This window comes from Conger conger, chromosome 4, assembly GCF_963514075.1.
Source record: "Conger conger chromosome 4, fConCon1.1, whole genome shotgun sequence".
NCBI lineage: Eukaryota > Metazoa > Chordata > Actinopteri > Anguilliformes > Congridae > Conger > Conger conger.
In genome coordinates this window covers 48,305,398-48,322,568 of record NC_083763.1, presented here as the reverse complement: position 1 = coordinate 48,322,568, position 17,171 = coordinate 48,305,398, and the positions used below count along the sequence as shown (strand labels likewise).

Below are 17,171 nucleotides of genomic sequence, written 5' to 3'. Positions count from 1 at the left end.
AAAAGTCAAGGCCCATTCACCCGTCAGATAGAGAAGCAGTGAAGCAACCTCTGAGGGAATTACTTGACGCAGGGATCATTAGGGAATCGGAAAGCCCGTTTGCCTCCCCAATTGTAGTGGTAAAGAAAAAGAATGGAACTATTCGATTATGTGTCGACTACAGAAAATTGAATACCCACACAATTAAAGATGCATATGCCCTCCCAAACATAGAGGAAACCTGCAGTTTAAGTGGAGCAAAGTGGTTCTCTGTGATGGACCTTAAGTCCGGATATTATCAAGTAGAGGTTGCCGACGAGGACAAGCATAAGACAGAGTTTGTTTGTCCTTTAGGTTTCTTTGAATTCAACAGACTCCCGCAAGACGTGACCAACGCGCCAAGCACCTTTCAACGTCTTATGGAAAAGTGTGTTGGTGATTTACATCTGAATTAATTGCTCGTATTCCTTGATGACTTAATAGTCTTCTCCGAGACATTAGAACAACATGAAGATCGCCTAATGAAGGTACTCACTCGTCTAAGGGACTACGGATTGAAACTATCCCCTGTGAAATGCAATTTTTTTAGAACCTCAGTGAAGTACTTGGGCCATGTAGTGGATGCTCAGGGTGTACACACAGACCCTGATAAAGTTTCAGCCTTGAGGTCCTGGCCTTGTCCTTCTAATCAAAAGGAGTTGAAGTGTTTCTTAGGCTTTGCAGGGTATTACTGGCGTTTTGTCGAAGGGTACTCCAAGATAGCCAAACCACTTAACAACTTAACAGCGGGTTACCACCCAGCAAGAAAAAGGGGGAAAGTGTACAAATGGCCCAGCACAGAATGCCACCCAAATCCAAAGGTGCCATTTGGAGATAAGTGGACCTCTGAATGCGAAGCAGCCTTCCAGACACTCATTGAAAGGTTAACGTCTGCCCCCATCCTCGCCTTCGCTAATCCGCAGTTGCCGTACATTCTTCACACCGACGCCTGCCGGCAAGGTTTGGGTGCTGCTCTCTATCAGGAGCAAGAAGGGAAGCTCAGAGTAATAGCTTATGCTAGTAGGGGGCTCTCGAAGAGTGAACAGAACTATCCCACCCACAAGTTGGAATTCCTAGCCCTTAAGTGGGCAATTTGCGAAAGATTTCATGACTACTTGTATGGGTGTGACTTTACCATCCTAACAGACAATAACCCCCTCATGTATGTTTTGATATCTGCCAAACTGGATGCTGCTGGCTACAGATGGCTGGCTGCCCTTTCCACTTACTGTTTTAACATCAAGTACAGGGCAGGCCAGGCCAACAGAGATGCTGATGGGTTGTCCCGACGACCACAAGATCCCCCCTATGAAGATGATGCCTTCCTGAAAGAGAAAGAGAGAATAGAGGACCTCTAGAGACGGCTTGCGGATGTGGCTGGCAGCAGCATCTCATGTGAAGTGCTCTCAGCTATATGCCAACGCCACCTTGTAGTTCCCAAGGACAGGCATTGCTCTGACAGCATCATCTTAGAGTCGCTTGCTGTTGACGCTTCGTCAGTGCCTGACTCTTTTGGACAAGATGTCTTGCCATCCATGACCCTGGCAGACTGGCAGAAAGCTCAGACAGAGGACCAATATATCAGTCGTGTCATCCGATTCCTTGCCAGTGCAATGAAGCCCAGCTCCAGAGAAGTCAGTACAGAGCACCCCGAAATAAAGCTCCTCTTGCGACAGTGGCACAAGTTAGAGCTGAGGAATGGTGTGCTGTACCGCAAGCGGAATGACCGTGGCCGCACTGCCTATCAGCTGGTGTTACCCCTGCCGTTTCGGGAGAGAGCTCTGCAAGGCATACATGAAGAAGTGGGCCACCTAGGTCCTGAACGTGCCTTGCACCTTGCCCGTGTGCGTTTCTTCTGGCCTGGCATGGCCAAAGCCATAGAGGAAAAATGCAAGACATGTGAGCGCTGTTTCCGGAGGAAGGCGGTGCCTCAAAAGGCTGCACCGATGGAAAGCATCACGACTACGTATCCACTTGAGCTCCTTTATATGGATTACTTGTCTCTGGAGCCTGACAGTCATGACACATGAAATACACTGGTCATCACAGACCACTTTACAAAGTTCTCAGTGGCAGTGCCCACAAGAGATCAGAAAGCGAGAACCATAGCAAGGCCCTGTGGGAGAATTTCATTGTTCACTACAGCTTCCCCAGTCGCCTCTTGAGTGACCAAGGCCGGGATTTCGAGTCTAGAACTATCAAGGAACTCTGTGCAGTCATAGGAGCAACCAAAGTCCGTACAACCCCATACCATCCTCGGGGGAATCCAGTGGAAAGGTTTAACAGAACACTCCTGGGAATGTTGGGGACTTTGGAGGACAAAGAGAAGCATCATTGGAGGGATTACGTGAAGCCTCTGGTGCACGCCTATAATTGCACAAGAAATGATACAACCGGATACTCACCTTATGAATTAATGTTCGGGAGACAACCCCGACTTCCCATAGACTTTGTCCTCGGAATTACTCCTGACACCGGAGATCACCTGACTCACTCAGAGTATGTCAAGAGCCTCCGACAATGTCTCCAGGAAAGCTACTCCCTGGCCAGTGAAAGTGCTCAAAAGTCAAGAGACAAGTACAAGTCCCGCTTCGACAAGACAGTCAGAGCTGTAAGACTCTTCACAGGAGATCGTGTCCTTGTCCGTAATGTCAAGGGGTAAGCACAAGCTGGCGGATAGATGGGAACAGAAAATTCATGTGGTGGTGAAACAGATTGAGGAGAGTCCTGTCTATGTGGCGAAACCAGAAGTAGGTGAAGGGCCACACCAAACTCTACACAGGGATCTCCTGTTGCCATGTGGGTTTTTACCGGTGCAAGGAGCCGAAGAGCTGGACCCTCCCCCAAAGTCCAGGAGAATGCGACTCAGAGCCCAAAAACCTAAAAACCAGCCAGGATGTCCAGATAACACTGAGAATGAATTGTCAGGTAGTATGGATGAACTATACCCCAGCATGCAGTCTCCAGACATCATCACTCGGGGCCCTTTTCTACTGGAAGAAGACCATACACATGAACCTGCAGAGCCAGCTGTTAGGCCACATGTTGAAACATTTACAGACCAGAGCCCGGAACTCCTAAGCCCTGTCACCTCGAGATGCAGCCCCATCTGTCCATGTAGCCAGTCCAGAGTTAAGTACTCCTGTCCCCTCAAGCACAGGTCACTGTCCAGACCAAGTTGTCATTGATCTCCCTGAGTCAGAACCTACCTCCCTTCCTGGTTCTGATTTTGAAGATGAAGTAAGACCTGAAGAAAAGCTTCCAGACCCACCTGAAGTCAGACAATCAAGTAGGCCAACGTATCAGCCTCGCAAGCTGATTTATGATGAATTAGGGAAGCCACTAATCCTAGCCATTAGTTCCTTTTTTTGAAAATCTAGAATCTGCACTACTTCAGTCACTACAGACTTCTGTTAGGCCTTACTCGCATGCAGAGACTAGAGGGGGAGAGTGTAACCCTCATTAGTTTCACCTACTTAAAGTGAATAGTCCCTCACTTTAGCACTAGTATTAATAGTTGGGTATTTGTAGACACTCCCTAAGACCCTCCTTGTGAGGAGAAATTATCTTTTTTTTCTTTTTCCCAGACTGACACCATCCACTCAGATACAGAGATTAGACAGAGACATTTGATAAGATTTATGACAAATAGCTTATAATCACTTAGGTTAATACAACACAGAACTCATAGAGTAAAGTAGAAGTTGACTGACATCTTGAAGATTTATAAGAAGAGCTGTTTTGGTTTATTTTGAACTGGTCCCTAATCGGGACTGTATGATCAGAACTTTCGTATTGAAACACGCAAAACTTTCCCCCCTTACTACTCATCCTAGCTCGAGCTATATATATATTTTTCTCCATTTTCCTTAAATGAGATCTCATATCAAAAAGACATTTATATATATTTTTTGGGGTTGTTGGATCCAACATAGGGTGATTTATATGATCTGAATTGATATTTCATGTTGTTCATTATATGTGTGCTACAAGATAAGGTTGAACTTTTGTGTGCTACAAGATAAAGTTGAACTGTATTGCTATTTCACATTATACACCACACGTTCTACTAATGGTATTCTGAGATTCACATTGATATTTCATATACAACATACACACATACATGTTCATATTCATATTCAACGTTTTTCTAATACACTGATTTGATGTGTCAATACTGTTAATACAATCTTATCTTTGACACATGAGCTGATTGGTCTGCTGTTGTTATTGTGGGTTTGGGTGAAATTCTTAATATTATTAAGCAGTACTGCAATCCTCCTGTACGAATCTTAGATAAGATACCGCTTGAGTGAATCCAGTGAGAGATATTATAAACTTTACTTGATACTAGTGCCGACCCAGAGCAACACAGAGTTACATTTGGAATCTACTAAAGTAATCCAAGAAGTAAATTTATGTGGAAAATAAAAACATAATGCAGGATTATTTTATGGGAGGTACAAAATTGGAATTTGCTCAAATTGAAAGTAATATTTCATCAAAGCCTTTCAGGTTCTAGTCAATGTACTGTAGCAGTAAAAAGAAAAATAGGCCAATAGGATGCTGGGATGCATAGCCAAGAGTATTGAGCATAAATCTGAGGAATTTATATTCGCCTTTATACAATACCTTTATCAGACCACACTTAAATTATTGTGTTCAGTTCTGGGAACCACACTACAAGAAATGTAGGCAACCAGGAAAAAGGTGGAAGGCAACCAGATTTTGGGGGTTTTCAAGACCAGGCTTGATACGGAGCTACGCATTTGGTACACTTTAGTGGTAGGAATAGGTGAGCTTTGCTGGGGTGAATGGCCTGTTGTCAATATGTTATGTTAATATGACTCCAGCAGTGGTCCATTAATGTGTCATGTGTTCTAATTTGTATTCTAGTATCCTCCTTGACTGCAATGGTATCCAGATTAGAGATGATTGCAAAACAGAGATGGTATGTATTGCCCTGGGGCAACCCAGTTGTTAGTCACAGGAATAATGTAATTGGGTCTTTATAATGTTTGCTACAGATTTTCAGATTAACATTGTCTGAGAAGGACATGGACCAACAGGGGAATTCCACAAGCAGACTAACTTTGATACTTATATAATGCACAATGGAGCCAAGCTGCAAAACCATATTTTTTAATTGTGGTACTGTAATGTGCATAACCCCTGATCAAAAAGCCTTTTACAATGAATATCTAAGTGAACAGAAGCGAACCTGAACTCTAAACGGTACAATGTTAAACATGGTACATTTCTTAAACTGTTTTAAAAAGTTAAGAATCAATTAAAATAATAATAATTTTCAGTTTGGATCATTGTCTTGCTGGAATACTCCACCTCTCTTCAACATCATTGTCTGGACTGACCTTTACATTAGCTTCTAGAATTTTACAATATTTCCTTGCCCCAAGCTGCCACACAACCCCAAAGCATAATGGATCCACCTCCATGCTTCACAGGTGGAAAGGTGTTCTTTACAAAGGCGTCGCCCTTTTTTCTCCAAACATACCTTCAGTGGTGGCCAAAAATGTTGGTTTCGTCAGTCCAAAGCACATTGTTCCCAAAGGCTTCAGACTTCTCAATGTTTTCTTTTGCATATTTCACACTTAATTTTATGTTGAGGTCGCATTTTCAGGGAACTCTGCCTTTGTTTAAAGTATGTTGTTTTGTTGTTCTGTGAACAGCTAGACCTGTGTTTGCTTTTTTTGCAGCTCTTTTGCAGTGATGTGGGTTCTTCCGAGCATTTCTCACCAGGTCTCGGGCCATTCTATCTGAAATCTTCTTTTTTTGGTCTTCCAGACCTTGCCTTGACTTCTTCAACTGTTCCATTTGATCTTCCATGGTTGTTAACACCACACAGAACAGCCACTGCAGTTGGATACTTTAGAAGGCATGGAGTTACTTAAGAATAAAAATTTCAGCCCTGAAATTATTGAACTGACTTATTGAAGCCCTAATCTGTAAATCACCTGGTTCTGGGCCGGAGTAATAATGTTTTTAACAAGTAACAAATAATAATCAAAAAGGGTTCCCAAACTTTTGCACAGGGCCCTTTTCCTTTTTTTATAGTTTATAAACCGTGAAAACAAAAATATAAATCTTGCTTTAAAATTTGCAGAAAGGTCTCATGTTTAACTCATTTATAGTTCAGGTTTGCTTTAGATCACATACATTCATTGTAACAGACATGTAAACCAAGGGTGCCCAAATATTTGCACCCCACTGTACAAACAAATATTGTTGATACAAAGATAATATTGTTTGAGGAATTAACCCTTTCGATCTAAAGAGTGCCATATTGACCATATACCTTTTCAAGCAATCATAATGACTGCTGCTTTGAGCCCCTATTAAAACCCTACTAAATTCTACATTTTCTCAACCAAGACCAAAACCACCTGGGATTTGGGTGGATCCACTTAATATTGGGCTTGGGACCGAAACCATTGGCAGATATTGTCACTTTATTGGCCTGGTCATTTCCTCTGACCTCTTGGTGACCTCAGGCTAGGCTCACACCGGAGCCCCACAGAGACCACCTGTTACCTGACTTCAGACATGTTCTACCTGGAGGTGTTGCTGCTGCCTGGTGGGGATGTAGAGGATGTCAAGGTGGCTCATCATGGAGAGGCTCCTGTGGTAATGACCATGAGGCCACAAGGCCAGCATTTCTGCATGGTGTAGTAGGAGAGAGATGGAAACTGTGACTGCCACAACCATAGTTTATTCATGCATATTTACCAATTGGTCAGTAGTGTGTAACATTGTATTAACTGTTTAAAAAAAGAAAAGAAAAGAAAACAGAATTTCTGTTTTTTTAATTTTCTTTTCTTTTTGTTACTATACGCTTTCACCAAACACACTGAAGTTCCAGAATTGTGGCCTTATCATGAAATGTGATTACCCTATGGATATTAGTGTGCAACTTTTAATTGTCAATAATTAATGTAGGCATGCATATTCATAATTATGGGAGAATGTACTGTACATGTCTGCAGGCATTATAAGCAGGCCTGTTGCAAATTGAATAAGGCAGGAAGTTCTAACCTTTTTTAATTACATGTGTCCGATGCCTTATGCTGTCGCCCCCAATTACAATGAAACAAACGGGAAAAATATCACATACATCCTCAAGCTCAAATTTGTCTCGTTTCAGTCCTGGGAACCACTTCTTACCCTCCTCAGGTAGGAATACATCCATATATTTGATTTGGAAGGTTTTGCTATATTAACAGCAAAAATCAACATTCAATTTGATACCATTGCCATGTCGTTTTTACTGCACAGGTCAAAAAGATTTGATGATTTCTCCATGAAGCTAGACTGCTTGTCTTCGCTCTACAACATGATTGGAGACAAGTAAGGTCCCACTTGTTCTTATTTACCTAATTTTACTAATTGTATTTACTAAGTATTATAATAATAATAATAATCTTTATGTATATAGCACCTTTCAAAACTGTTACAAAGTCCTTCACAGGACTGTTTCAAAAATAACATGCACAACCGGAAATGGACAGAAACTACAGCGAAGACTTAAATGATTAAGAAAATAAATAATATAATTTAAAATATGTGGTGTGTAATCTTTTTTAGTGAAACAAAAATAAAGGTATACACTGCCCTTCAGCATCTGGAGAGGGATCTTCTAAAGATATCTCAGTTACCCAGGTGAGCAAATGGCAGTTAAAGTAAAATAAATTGTCTTTATTAGTTTAATGTACTTCAGTTTGCTTTAAAGCTACAGTCAGATAATTTTTCAAATTCATTTGGCTCCCCCTGATGGTAATTTTATGCCAGTTCAGTTTGGTGGTGTAAGGTTGTTCTCATCAGTGTTCTAGCAGGCATTACGTTTATCATAAGTCAATTCAGCGTCAACCTGGCCTTATCGTGTATCTCAAAATGGCAGTTATTCATATCTTCTGAATAAGTGTTAATCCTAGTCAAGCTAAGTCGTAGTTTTGGCGGCAAATTGTTTCCTAAATGTATGTAAAGATGTGAGTCTGGCTGTTGATATGTTCTGTCTTTCAGGCCTCTAATAGATCATGATCTTCATGTGGACACAATTCTCAATGGAAGAATCGGGAAGGTCACCCTACAGAGAGAAGGTTCTGGAACGGAAAAGGAAAGGGGGGTATTAAAGTTATGATCTGAGATACATGGTAATTTTTGTTTATACAGGAAATCCCCTGAGTATCAAGTACTACATAAGCCCTTATGACCTCCTGACCGACAATGACGATGCAGGTATAGTCAGTTTCTGACATGAGTCTGTCTGTGCTTTCATTCAGTGAACGGCCAACAAATTGTCATGGGTAAGGACTGCAAATTGCCCCCCTTTATTGTAGAGTGCAAGGTGGCTCTGGTGGTAGCAGGGGCCAGTGACTCTACGCACCGGCTGCAGATGACATCCCTCATCCAAAAGCCTCCCATCATCAACAGCGAGGGGTAACTTCCAGATACTGGAATGGATTTGTTGTCTCTGCACCAGGCTAATCAATTTGAGACAGACAAGTATTTCTGGTCTAAAGACGGCTGTGTTCATTGTACATCTGAAATTGATATAGGCACCTATTTGACCAGTGAAGTTGCCTTTGCTCTGAAAACTGACTGTAATTGGATGTAGATGTATTCAATTATACTGATCTCTGGTATGATTCACTACCCTGAAAAACCGGCCTTTATCTGGATATGCCAACTGAGATGTCTCCATTAAGTTCCATTACTGAACTTATGTATCTGATTTGGAAAAATTAAAACCTTTCAAAGATGAACAGTGAACAGATGCATGGGCAAAGAATAAAACTGGCTTTGGGAATTTAAAAAGAATTGGATGAAAGCCATTACACAGCTAATCTACTGCTAAAATGATTGTGTTCATCGTTTGCTGTTTGACAGGGTTCAGTGTTAATCGCTGTAGTGTTCAATAACTGACTTGTGTCATTGCAGTCTCCCAGTGTTTCTTCCCCTGGACAATGTCACTAGTGAAGTCCTGCCTGCCTGCTTTTTCCTGAAGCTGCAACCACCCTTGCCAATGCTGTCTTCCTTTATCCACAAAATGGACCAAATCACTGGTGGGTACACTATATGTGCATCGATTTTCTTTGGACCAATGAACCAATGTTTCACAGTAGCTCTGATCAGGGGGGTATTTCACAGAGCGGGATTACTGAGTTCTCTGGATAACTGTTCTGAATAAAACCCGGAGCCCTCCCAAATATGGAACACTGACTGATGTATAAGCTGTTACAGGTTTTTCTCAGTGCTGTTCTACACATCTAAGCCAAACCTCAACCATATCATAGCAAAATCATTTTATCAAGGAATGACAAGACCCGAATATCCCATTGGCGGGGGTACCTCACTTCCCGGGCAATGCTACTTCCGAATGTGCAGCACTCTGCAGGGCTGCAGGCCTCAATCGCACTGGTGCGATTCCAGGCCACTTGGCTCATCCACGTGCCAGGGCGGTGCCTTGATCGATTGAGCTGCGTGGCAGCCCCATTCCTGTCGCGTTAGTGGTACATGACTGGGACCTGCAAGGTCGGTGGTTTGAATCCCGGTGTGACCACAATAAGATCCGCACAGCCGTTGGAGCCTTGAGCAAGGCCCTTTTACATTATTGGCATTTGGCAGACGCTCTTCTCCAGAGCGACATACAGTTGATTAGACTAAGCAGGAGACAATCCTCCCCTGGAGCAATGCAGGGTTAAGGGCCTTGCTCAAGGGCCCAACGGCTGTGCGGATCTTATTGTGGCTACACCGGGATTAGAACCCCTGACCTTGCATGTCCCAGTCATTTACCTTAACCACTACGCTACAGGCCGCCCCTTAACTCTGCATTGCTCCAAGGGAGTATTGTCTCAGTCTAGTTAACTGTACATCACTCTGGATAAGAGCGTCTGCCTAATGTAATGTAATTAATCTGGAACTGCCTTGTCTGTGTTGTACATGTGTTGCCCTGTGAGCAGTTTGTAGTGCTGTTTGTGAACCATTGGTTGGTTTGTTGCAGAAATGAACTTGTGTGAGACTGACCTGCAGTGGCTGCCTTTCCCCTGGCTGCTGAAGGCTAGTCTGGGAGAAACCAGCTGCTCTGATTATTTGGAAAATGCCCATTTCTTTGTGGTTGGTAGATTCATTGAAAGATCTAAAAGACTTGCTGCAACTCTTGGCTAATGTGTAGAATTTGTGTTTATTGTCCAAGATGATCTAGAAATTTTAATATGGTAAAATAACCATTTTTCTCCACCTCTATCCTTCAATGTCAAGCCTCTTCCAGACAACCAGATGCATGGTTATGTGCTGGCAGGAGATGCGTGGGGCGTAGAGGGACTGAGGGGAGCGCTGGTTCACAGCATCCCATTTACACACCCTGCCCATGTCCCCCCACTGCTGGAGCTGTTGAGACATCAAGCTGCAATCAACACCCTGCTCTCCAGCTTCATTACCCCCCATAGGCCCTCCGAAGGTTTGCAGCTTAATGTATTGGTCTTCCAGCTTTATGAGCTGGTAAAAATCACTTTACTTCAAATATGTGAGTGATTTTGCGCTGCTGCACTATCTTGGTTATTTAATTCTTCTTTTTGTCCTTTTGTTTCCTTGTGTTGGACTATTATGTTTTTTAGCCAGTGAGTTGGCATGCACATGATGAGAGGTTGAAATCAAAACTTCTTGCCAAAAAAAACAGTCCACACCATCTGCTAATACTCATACATGTTACTTTGTAGGTGAGAGGCCAGCCAGTCTGAGGCAAAGGTTGAGTTCATGCCAAAGATTCAGCCCAATGGCCTGTTTGCTTATCCACTCTGGGGCCTCGGAGGGTGCCAACATCAACCAAGTCCTTCCCATACACCTCATAACATGATACTCCCATTGAAAGATGGCCCCTAACTAATATTTTGAAACCTAGTTGCGTGTAATAACACTGCCCTTTAATCTTCACCACACCCCCATGAGTAAGATTATGGCATCAGAGGGACCAAAAGCAGGAGCTTGAGGTATTGAAAAGGGGTGACCAAAGCACCACCAAAGCCTGGCCTAGAAGTCGATGTAGGAAGAGAAGCTCAGGCATGCACTAGCTTGCCTGACATTGGCACAGTTGTGGAAATGTGGCCAATGGCTTTTACTGGAAAGGTGGACCTAAAGGAGCGTTCCAGGTATCATGGACTGTGTTCCCAACTGCATACTTTCATAATACTCGTACTACATTTCCGGTTCATTATTATGTCAATGTAGTAGGAGTATACGAAGTATGAAGTATCGAACACAGCCATGGTGAGGTATTAGTATGGTTGCAACCCCTGTCCTGACACCTCACCCCTCTCCACAGGTTCAGAGCCAGACTTGCACTGCGAGGTCCTTCCAGAGTCTGACTCCAGCTTCTCAGTGTCTTTCCCACTACATGAGAGCGACTGTCTCGGTGTGCGTGAGTACCAGGGAACCAGGTGGTCTACTCTTGCCGGGGAACTGTAACCTAGAGTAGCTTGGTTTTAATCTGTGATCGAAGGCAGGTTGCAGAATTGTAGCGTACATTGTTGCAGTATCTGAGTTCTGTGAAGATGATGTGAGTGCAGGAAAAACTTGGAAACTGAACAATTGGAAACCAATCATTGTTTCGAATTTAGATTGTGGGGATTTTTTCTATTTTGAACCACACTGAAGGTTTCTGTCATACCAATGCAGAGAGTGTACCTTCCTCCACAGTTTTAGTGAATGTAAAGGACTCCCATCAGATCACCTGCAGGCTGTTTATGCCATGTTCAAAAGATTTATCCATCGATGAATACATAATGCGAGTCTTGAAAAGGTATATTAAAAAAACTAAACAAAACATAAATATCATTAGGTAATTTCACTGCTGATATTTAATTAGTTATGGTATTGCTTTATGTTGAGTTGTTGTTTGGGTTAATCCGCATTTGAAAGATTTATGCTTTTAGAATTGATTAGAGTTTATTTTACACAGATGCATGTGCATTCCTTTGGTCATGAGGGCGATCTGTAGAAGACTGGCTCAGAATGGCTCTTCGGGTGTAATTGCCTCCACTTTAGCAGCTGGGTATTCTGCGCATGCAGTTGCACCTGCCGCTGGCTTGTATACAGCAGTGTCTGAAGCCCTGTGACCCACCTGTAGACTCCGAGACTGTACATACAGGCCCTCCCTCTGCCATGATATCCCAGAATGCCTCCGTCACAGACGATTCCTGTGTGCCTGCATCCCCCGTTTGCTCCTACTTTGTAATGTCTGTGCCTGCAGCTCAGGATACAGGTTGTCTTGCCAACCCTTACCCTGGTACCTGTGTTTGTGTGCTTCAGTCCTGGTCAGCAAGCAACCCTCTTGGAATCTAACCTTTTGAAAGGGAAGTTATGTGAAATGGTTCATTAAACTAGGTGTATTTATTGTTTAAAGTTTAGTGGGTAAACATTTAAGAGTGCCACCAAATCATGTTTGAGAAATACGGCTTTAAAGTTGTCGTAAGCTTGTTAGGCTGAGAGATTACCAACACTGGCATAACGAAGCTAATTGAATGTTCTAAATGGGGGATAAAAAAAGTTATTCTAGTTATTGTTAACATGAGAATGTTATGTTCAGCAACATTATTGTGTGCAGGTAGTCGCTAGATGACATGGACAGGCTAACTGCAGCCAGTCTCACTCCCTGTCCAAAGTGGAAAGCAAGCACTCAGTTTGTGAATGTGTCGGATCCACCCAATAGCCACTAACTTGTAATTAATTTTAAGCATCTTAAAATCTAACAAACAATGGCTGCTTTTAAACCGATATTTATTAGTAAAATTTTCCAAATTAGGTGCATCACAGAATGAAAGTCACAATTGAAATACATCATCAACACACACACACAGACCTCTGAAATGGCTATCGTCCTGGTGGATACGCTTGGTGGCTGCTCAGGCCCAAGGCTTGAAACAATTACCCAGTGAGTCCACTAAAGGGAGGCACAAGAGGGCACCGGGCTAGAACAAAATAGGGCGGCCTGTAGTGTAGTGGTACATGGTACGTGACTGGGACACGCAAGGTCGGTGGTTCTAATCCCAGTCTGTCCACAATAAGATCCACACAGCCGTTGGGCCCTTGAGTAAGGCCCTTAACCCTGCATTGCTCCAGGGGAAGATTGTCTCCTGCTTAGTCTAATCAACTGTATGTCACAATGGATAGGAGCATCTGCCAAATGCCATTAATATAATGTAGATGAGTTTTGCTGAAAGTATTTTTAAAAAAAGTCTATTTACCCCTGCCTCCAATGTATTGTTTTGCCTCAAGTTTGATTAAACAAGACGCATCTGCTGGCTAGATTATTGTTTTTGTTTGAATCATAGCATGTGAATGCTGAATTAACCTATATCTAAAAAGTATTGTGTAAAATAATATTTGCCAATGTCTCTACATATAATGAAACATACCAGGAAGAAAATGTGGGGATCATACCATATTTAGCCACTGGATGGCTCTGTTCCATCTGAAGTAGGCCAGCTGCTCAACCAGTTTCTGTGATGTCAGTGGGCGGTTATCAAAGCCATCTCATTCTCCAGATGTTGAGCCTTGATAATGGGCTCCTTCCTTTCACTTAGTTTTATTTTTTTGCTATTTTTTTCTCATCTTAGCTCCACCCAGCATGAGCAGTTAGGAAAAGTGGCAAGAAAAATAAATGGGGAAATTGAGAATTAGGCAAATGGAATGTCCTTGCTCCTTCAAATGGCAGTTTGAACCCACGTCAGTTACATGTGGTGAGGAGAGGTGAATCTCCATGTCGATAATGTATACCTTTATCTCACCTTGTTGACTTGACCATCAGTACACAGGAGGAGCCGCTTGCAGGTCTTAATTGCATGGCGTATTGAGAAACATTTAGAGCAGGGCTCCCCGATCATGGTGGGTTGAGAGTACATTTACATTTTAGTCACTTTGCAGATGCTTTTAATCCAAAGATACCTACAAGTGCATAAGTTCCTCAACAAGTGAAAAACATGTAGAGCAGTCATTAACAAAAACAAAACTCATATTTTTTAAGAGTATGCTCCATGGTGGGCTAATGGTAGGTTTTCATCCAACCATTCACAACATCAGTTGATTTCTCTCATTAGTTCCCTCTATTTCCCTTTATTATAAAAAATATCTTTGCTTCATTCTGAAAAGCCCTGTATGGCATACAGTATCAAAGTTAGTAACCTTAAAGCGGCACACAAGAGAATATACTGCGTTGGTGGATGTGCCTTCTGTGTCAGTAACAAATTGACAGTTCTGTAGCCCATATAAACCTCTAACTGGGACCATCAGACTTGTTTGCCACTCAGGGACTTGTATAGCACTCCTCTCTTCTGTAAACGCATTGCTGTTTTCTTCAATTAGCTGATGAAACACTGCTTGTTTAATGAATTAATGGACATTTGCTCCCTCACTAATATTTGACAAAAGGGACCTATTATTTATAATAAAGATTTTGTTCAGACGTTTTGCTTCCAGACTGAATAATCGATGCTCATCGACTTGATTTGTCAATGTTAGATTTGTGTTTGTGTTGCAACCCATTATGGACTCTTACGTTTTATGGACAAAGTATCATTACTTCCCAAAAATATGTCATTTTCAGTACTTTCTATACCCTACAGTTGTTCTTTATAGTGTTTTCCTTCTGCCTTCCCATAAGCCTTCAAATTATAGCTCATTCATTACTTGATATTTTATGCAAGCTTTTTTATTGGCACCATCCTTATTAATGGTGTATCTGTTCATTTTCTCATGTAATAACTCAATTTTGTTGAGCTATAATTCTGAAAAGATCCAAAATAAATTAAAAACTTGAGCAGCTGGTTTCACTGCTCCAATCAATCTGCAATAAAGAACAACCTTAGATTTTTGACCAATCTTTTATTGGAAACATACAGGGAAAATGTGTACAAAGCAATACACACCACTTTTAGTCACTGATGTGTGATGCTTATCACTTCACTTCATGCCATTGGATTTTTCAGAGGTCCAGATCTCCTCACCTTCCCTTTCCAACACCAGGAACCCGTTGTCCTTTAGGTGGACACGGCACATGTTACATTTGGATTTGCTGGTGTTGGTGTGCCACATGGGGTCATCGTTCTTCTTGTACATGACGAAGTTGCAGTCGGCCTGCATACATAAACGGTGGGGCTCTGAAGATGCCGTATCAGAGGACCAAATGGGCTTCCATCCGTAGATGACAAAGTTGCCGTCGTCCTGCGGAGAGGTATGGAATATGCTTACAGGAGGATAAAGCACACAGCTTCATGTTCTCAAATGATTATTCAAAAGCATTCACACCAAGCCCTGTCAACCTAAACACATTTACATTTTAATCATTCGTATTCCAAATCTCTCCCACCAAAAGTACAGAATATTAGTGGAAACTATATCAGTTATAATTTTGCATTACAGTATATCGTAACAGAAATTATATCAGATTATATCAGGACATCTTATTTAATAACATGGACATTTTATGTATTTCCCCCTGTTCTGAGGTGTATATTATAAGGCAGTAATGTACAAGTGGACATGATTTTCGGTGAAAATTTATATAGCTAAGCAGTATAGGCAAGTAAAAAAACAAATTCAAATTCAAGAGGGTATTAGTATTATCATTGTTGCTCTTAATTCATGGTAAAATATATTACTGGGCATCCTAAAATAGTTTTTCTTGGGTGGTGTGCCCATTTCCACTTTGAGCACCTGTCTCTCAAAGGTCTCTACATGGCCCTGCTCTTCGATATTAATTGCCCTTGGTGTGTAGTGATTATATAAATAACTGACTACAGAATACGATTACAGAAATGTAATGAATAAACTTTGAACACGATGAAACACGTCATCCCGAGAAACATCTATTTTCGTAACCTTGGTTTTACCAATGCATATGGCTTATTTCACTGCATGAAGTACATGAAAGTCTGATCTCTAAAATAGAGCATCAGACTAACTTCGTAGCTGTTTATGACAAATAACTTCACTAATCACTATGAATGTCTTTATAATTGCAATTTTCTGCCACTTTTCTTCAAACTAATTGAAAATATAATGCAATTGAATAAAATCTGGCATGTCCCATCAGTACCAAAATGAACAGATTTTATACCTTTATTGCACGTTTCTATTATGCAGAGCTTGTGGGTGGACAATTGATATTTGCAAATTCTTGTCTGTCTGATGTGTTGTTTTGCTACAGAATGTCAAAAACAATCATATATATGACCCTATGCCTCCTTTTCACCTTCTCTATATTCGTTTTTACAGGTTACTTACCTGGAACACTGCTTTGAACTCTCGGTTATTAGAAATTATATAATCTCCCCTGCGGAGTTCATCGTTCTTGGACAGGTAGTTTCGGCTCATTGTTCTGAAAAGACAGGAATGTGGGGCTTTTTTTGCAGATATTTTACTAATGCAAAATGTATAGTGTTGAAAAATAGATGCTGACAATAAACCTTGACATAAGATACTGCAAGTGTAATTTCACATTTTCTCAAATGATTTTCCTAAATGATGAGGATTCAGAATGCTTCTGCATTTCAAAAATCTATTATGTTGAAATAGAAAAATATAGTGTATTATACTGAATCCAAAGATGACTAATGAGACTAATGAGAATGAAAGCATTACGGGGTAATACTCACAGACTTCGGATGGTGCAACTGGTCAAATGAATGAAGTTAGAAGAGGAATGTGCAATGCCAGAAGGATCAGCAGATTTTATAGGAACAGAGAGAAGGAGGAGACTGGGAGGAAGGGCTAAACTGCACAACTTTGTGTGAGCAGCCATGGCAAAGAGCCAATTTCAACTAAAGGCTCACCATTAAGAGGAATTCAAAACATTCTAAAAGCTAATTCTAATTGCCCCTGGTATGTACAGTATACACTCATTACCAGTAAAACAATTAAGTATGCTCGTATTCTAATTAAAGAGTTAGCAAGGAGAAACATAGTAATGTCTATCTGTGAAATGTCATTGTGATATTAATCTTAAGGAACATTCAGTCCTTGAGGGAATTACTTTTCTGTCTTCGTTTTTTTTCTGCACATCTGGTTTCTATTTTACTGGCCAGTTGTGTCTGTTTTGGGTGGGGCTCGGGGGTTAACTGCCCCCATGAATCACAGTGGAAATG

General features: G+C 41.6%; 2 protein-coding genes across 2 annotated transcripts; one reads left to right on the top strand and one right to left on the bottom strand.

Moving 5' to 3' along the window:
- The first annotated feature begins 1,553 nt into the window (after positions 1–1,553).
- On the top strand, positions 1,554–12,146 carry LOC133126643 (mediator of RNA polymerase II transcription subunit 1-like). The gene is made up of 15 exons (XM_061238984.1): positions 1,554–1,984; positions 2,068–2,676; positions 6,531–6,663; positions 7,181–7,209; positions 7,312–7,383; positions 7,621–7,695; positions 8,056–8,132; positions 8,206–8,271; positions 8,373–8,472; positions 8,974–9,098; positions 10,037–10,153; positions 10,304–10,492; positions 11,354–11,449; positions 11,728–11,830; positions 11,990–12,146. The coding sequence occupies exons 1-15, from the start codon at positions 1,554–1,556 to the stop codon at positions 12,144–12,146; spliced, it is 2,379 nt and encodes a 792-aa protein (XP_061094968.1).
- A 2,744-nt stretch (positions 12,147–14,890) lies between these two features.
- Positions 14,891–16,744, bottom strand: LOC133125841 (B-type lectin plumieribetin-like). The gene is made up of 3 exons (XM_061237518.1): positions 16,683–16,744; positions 16,312–16,405; positions 14,891–15,249 (listed from the first exon to the last, which is right to left on the bottom strand). Exons 2-3 carry the CDS (start codon positions 16,399–16,401, stop codon positions 14,989–14,991), a joined length of 351 nt encoding a protein of 116 aa, XP_061093502.1. The 5' UTR covers positions 16,402–16,405; positions 16,683–16,744; the 3' UTR covers positions 14,891–14,988.
- Positions 16,745–17,171: the final 427 nt, after the last annotated feature.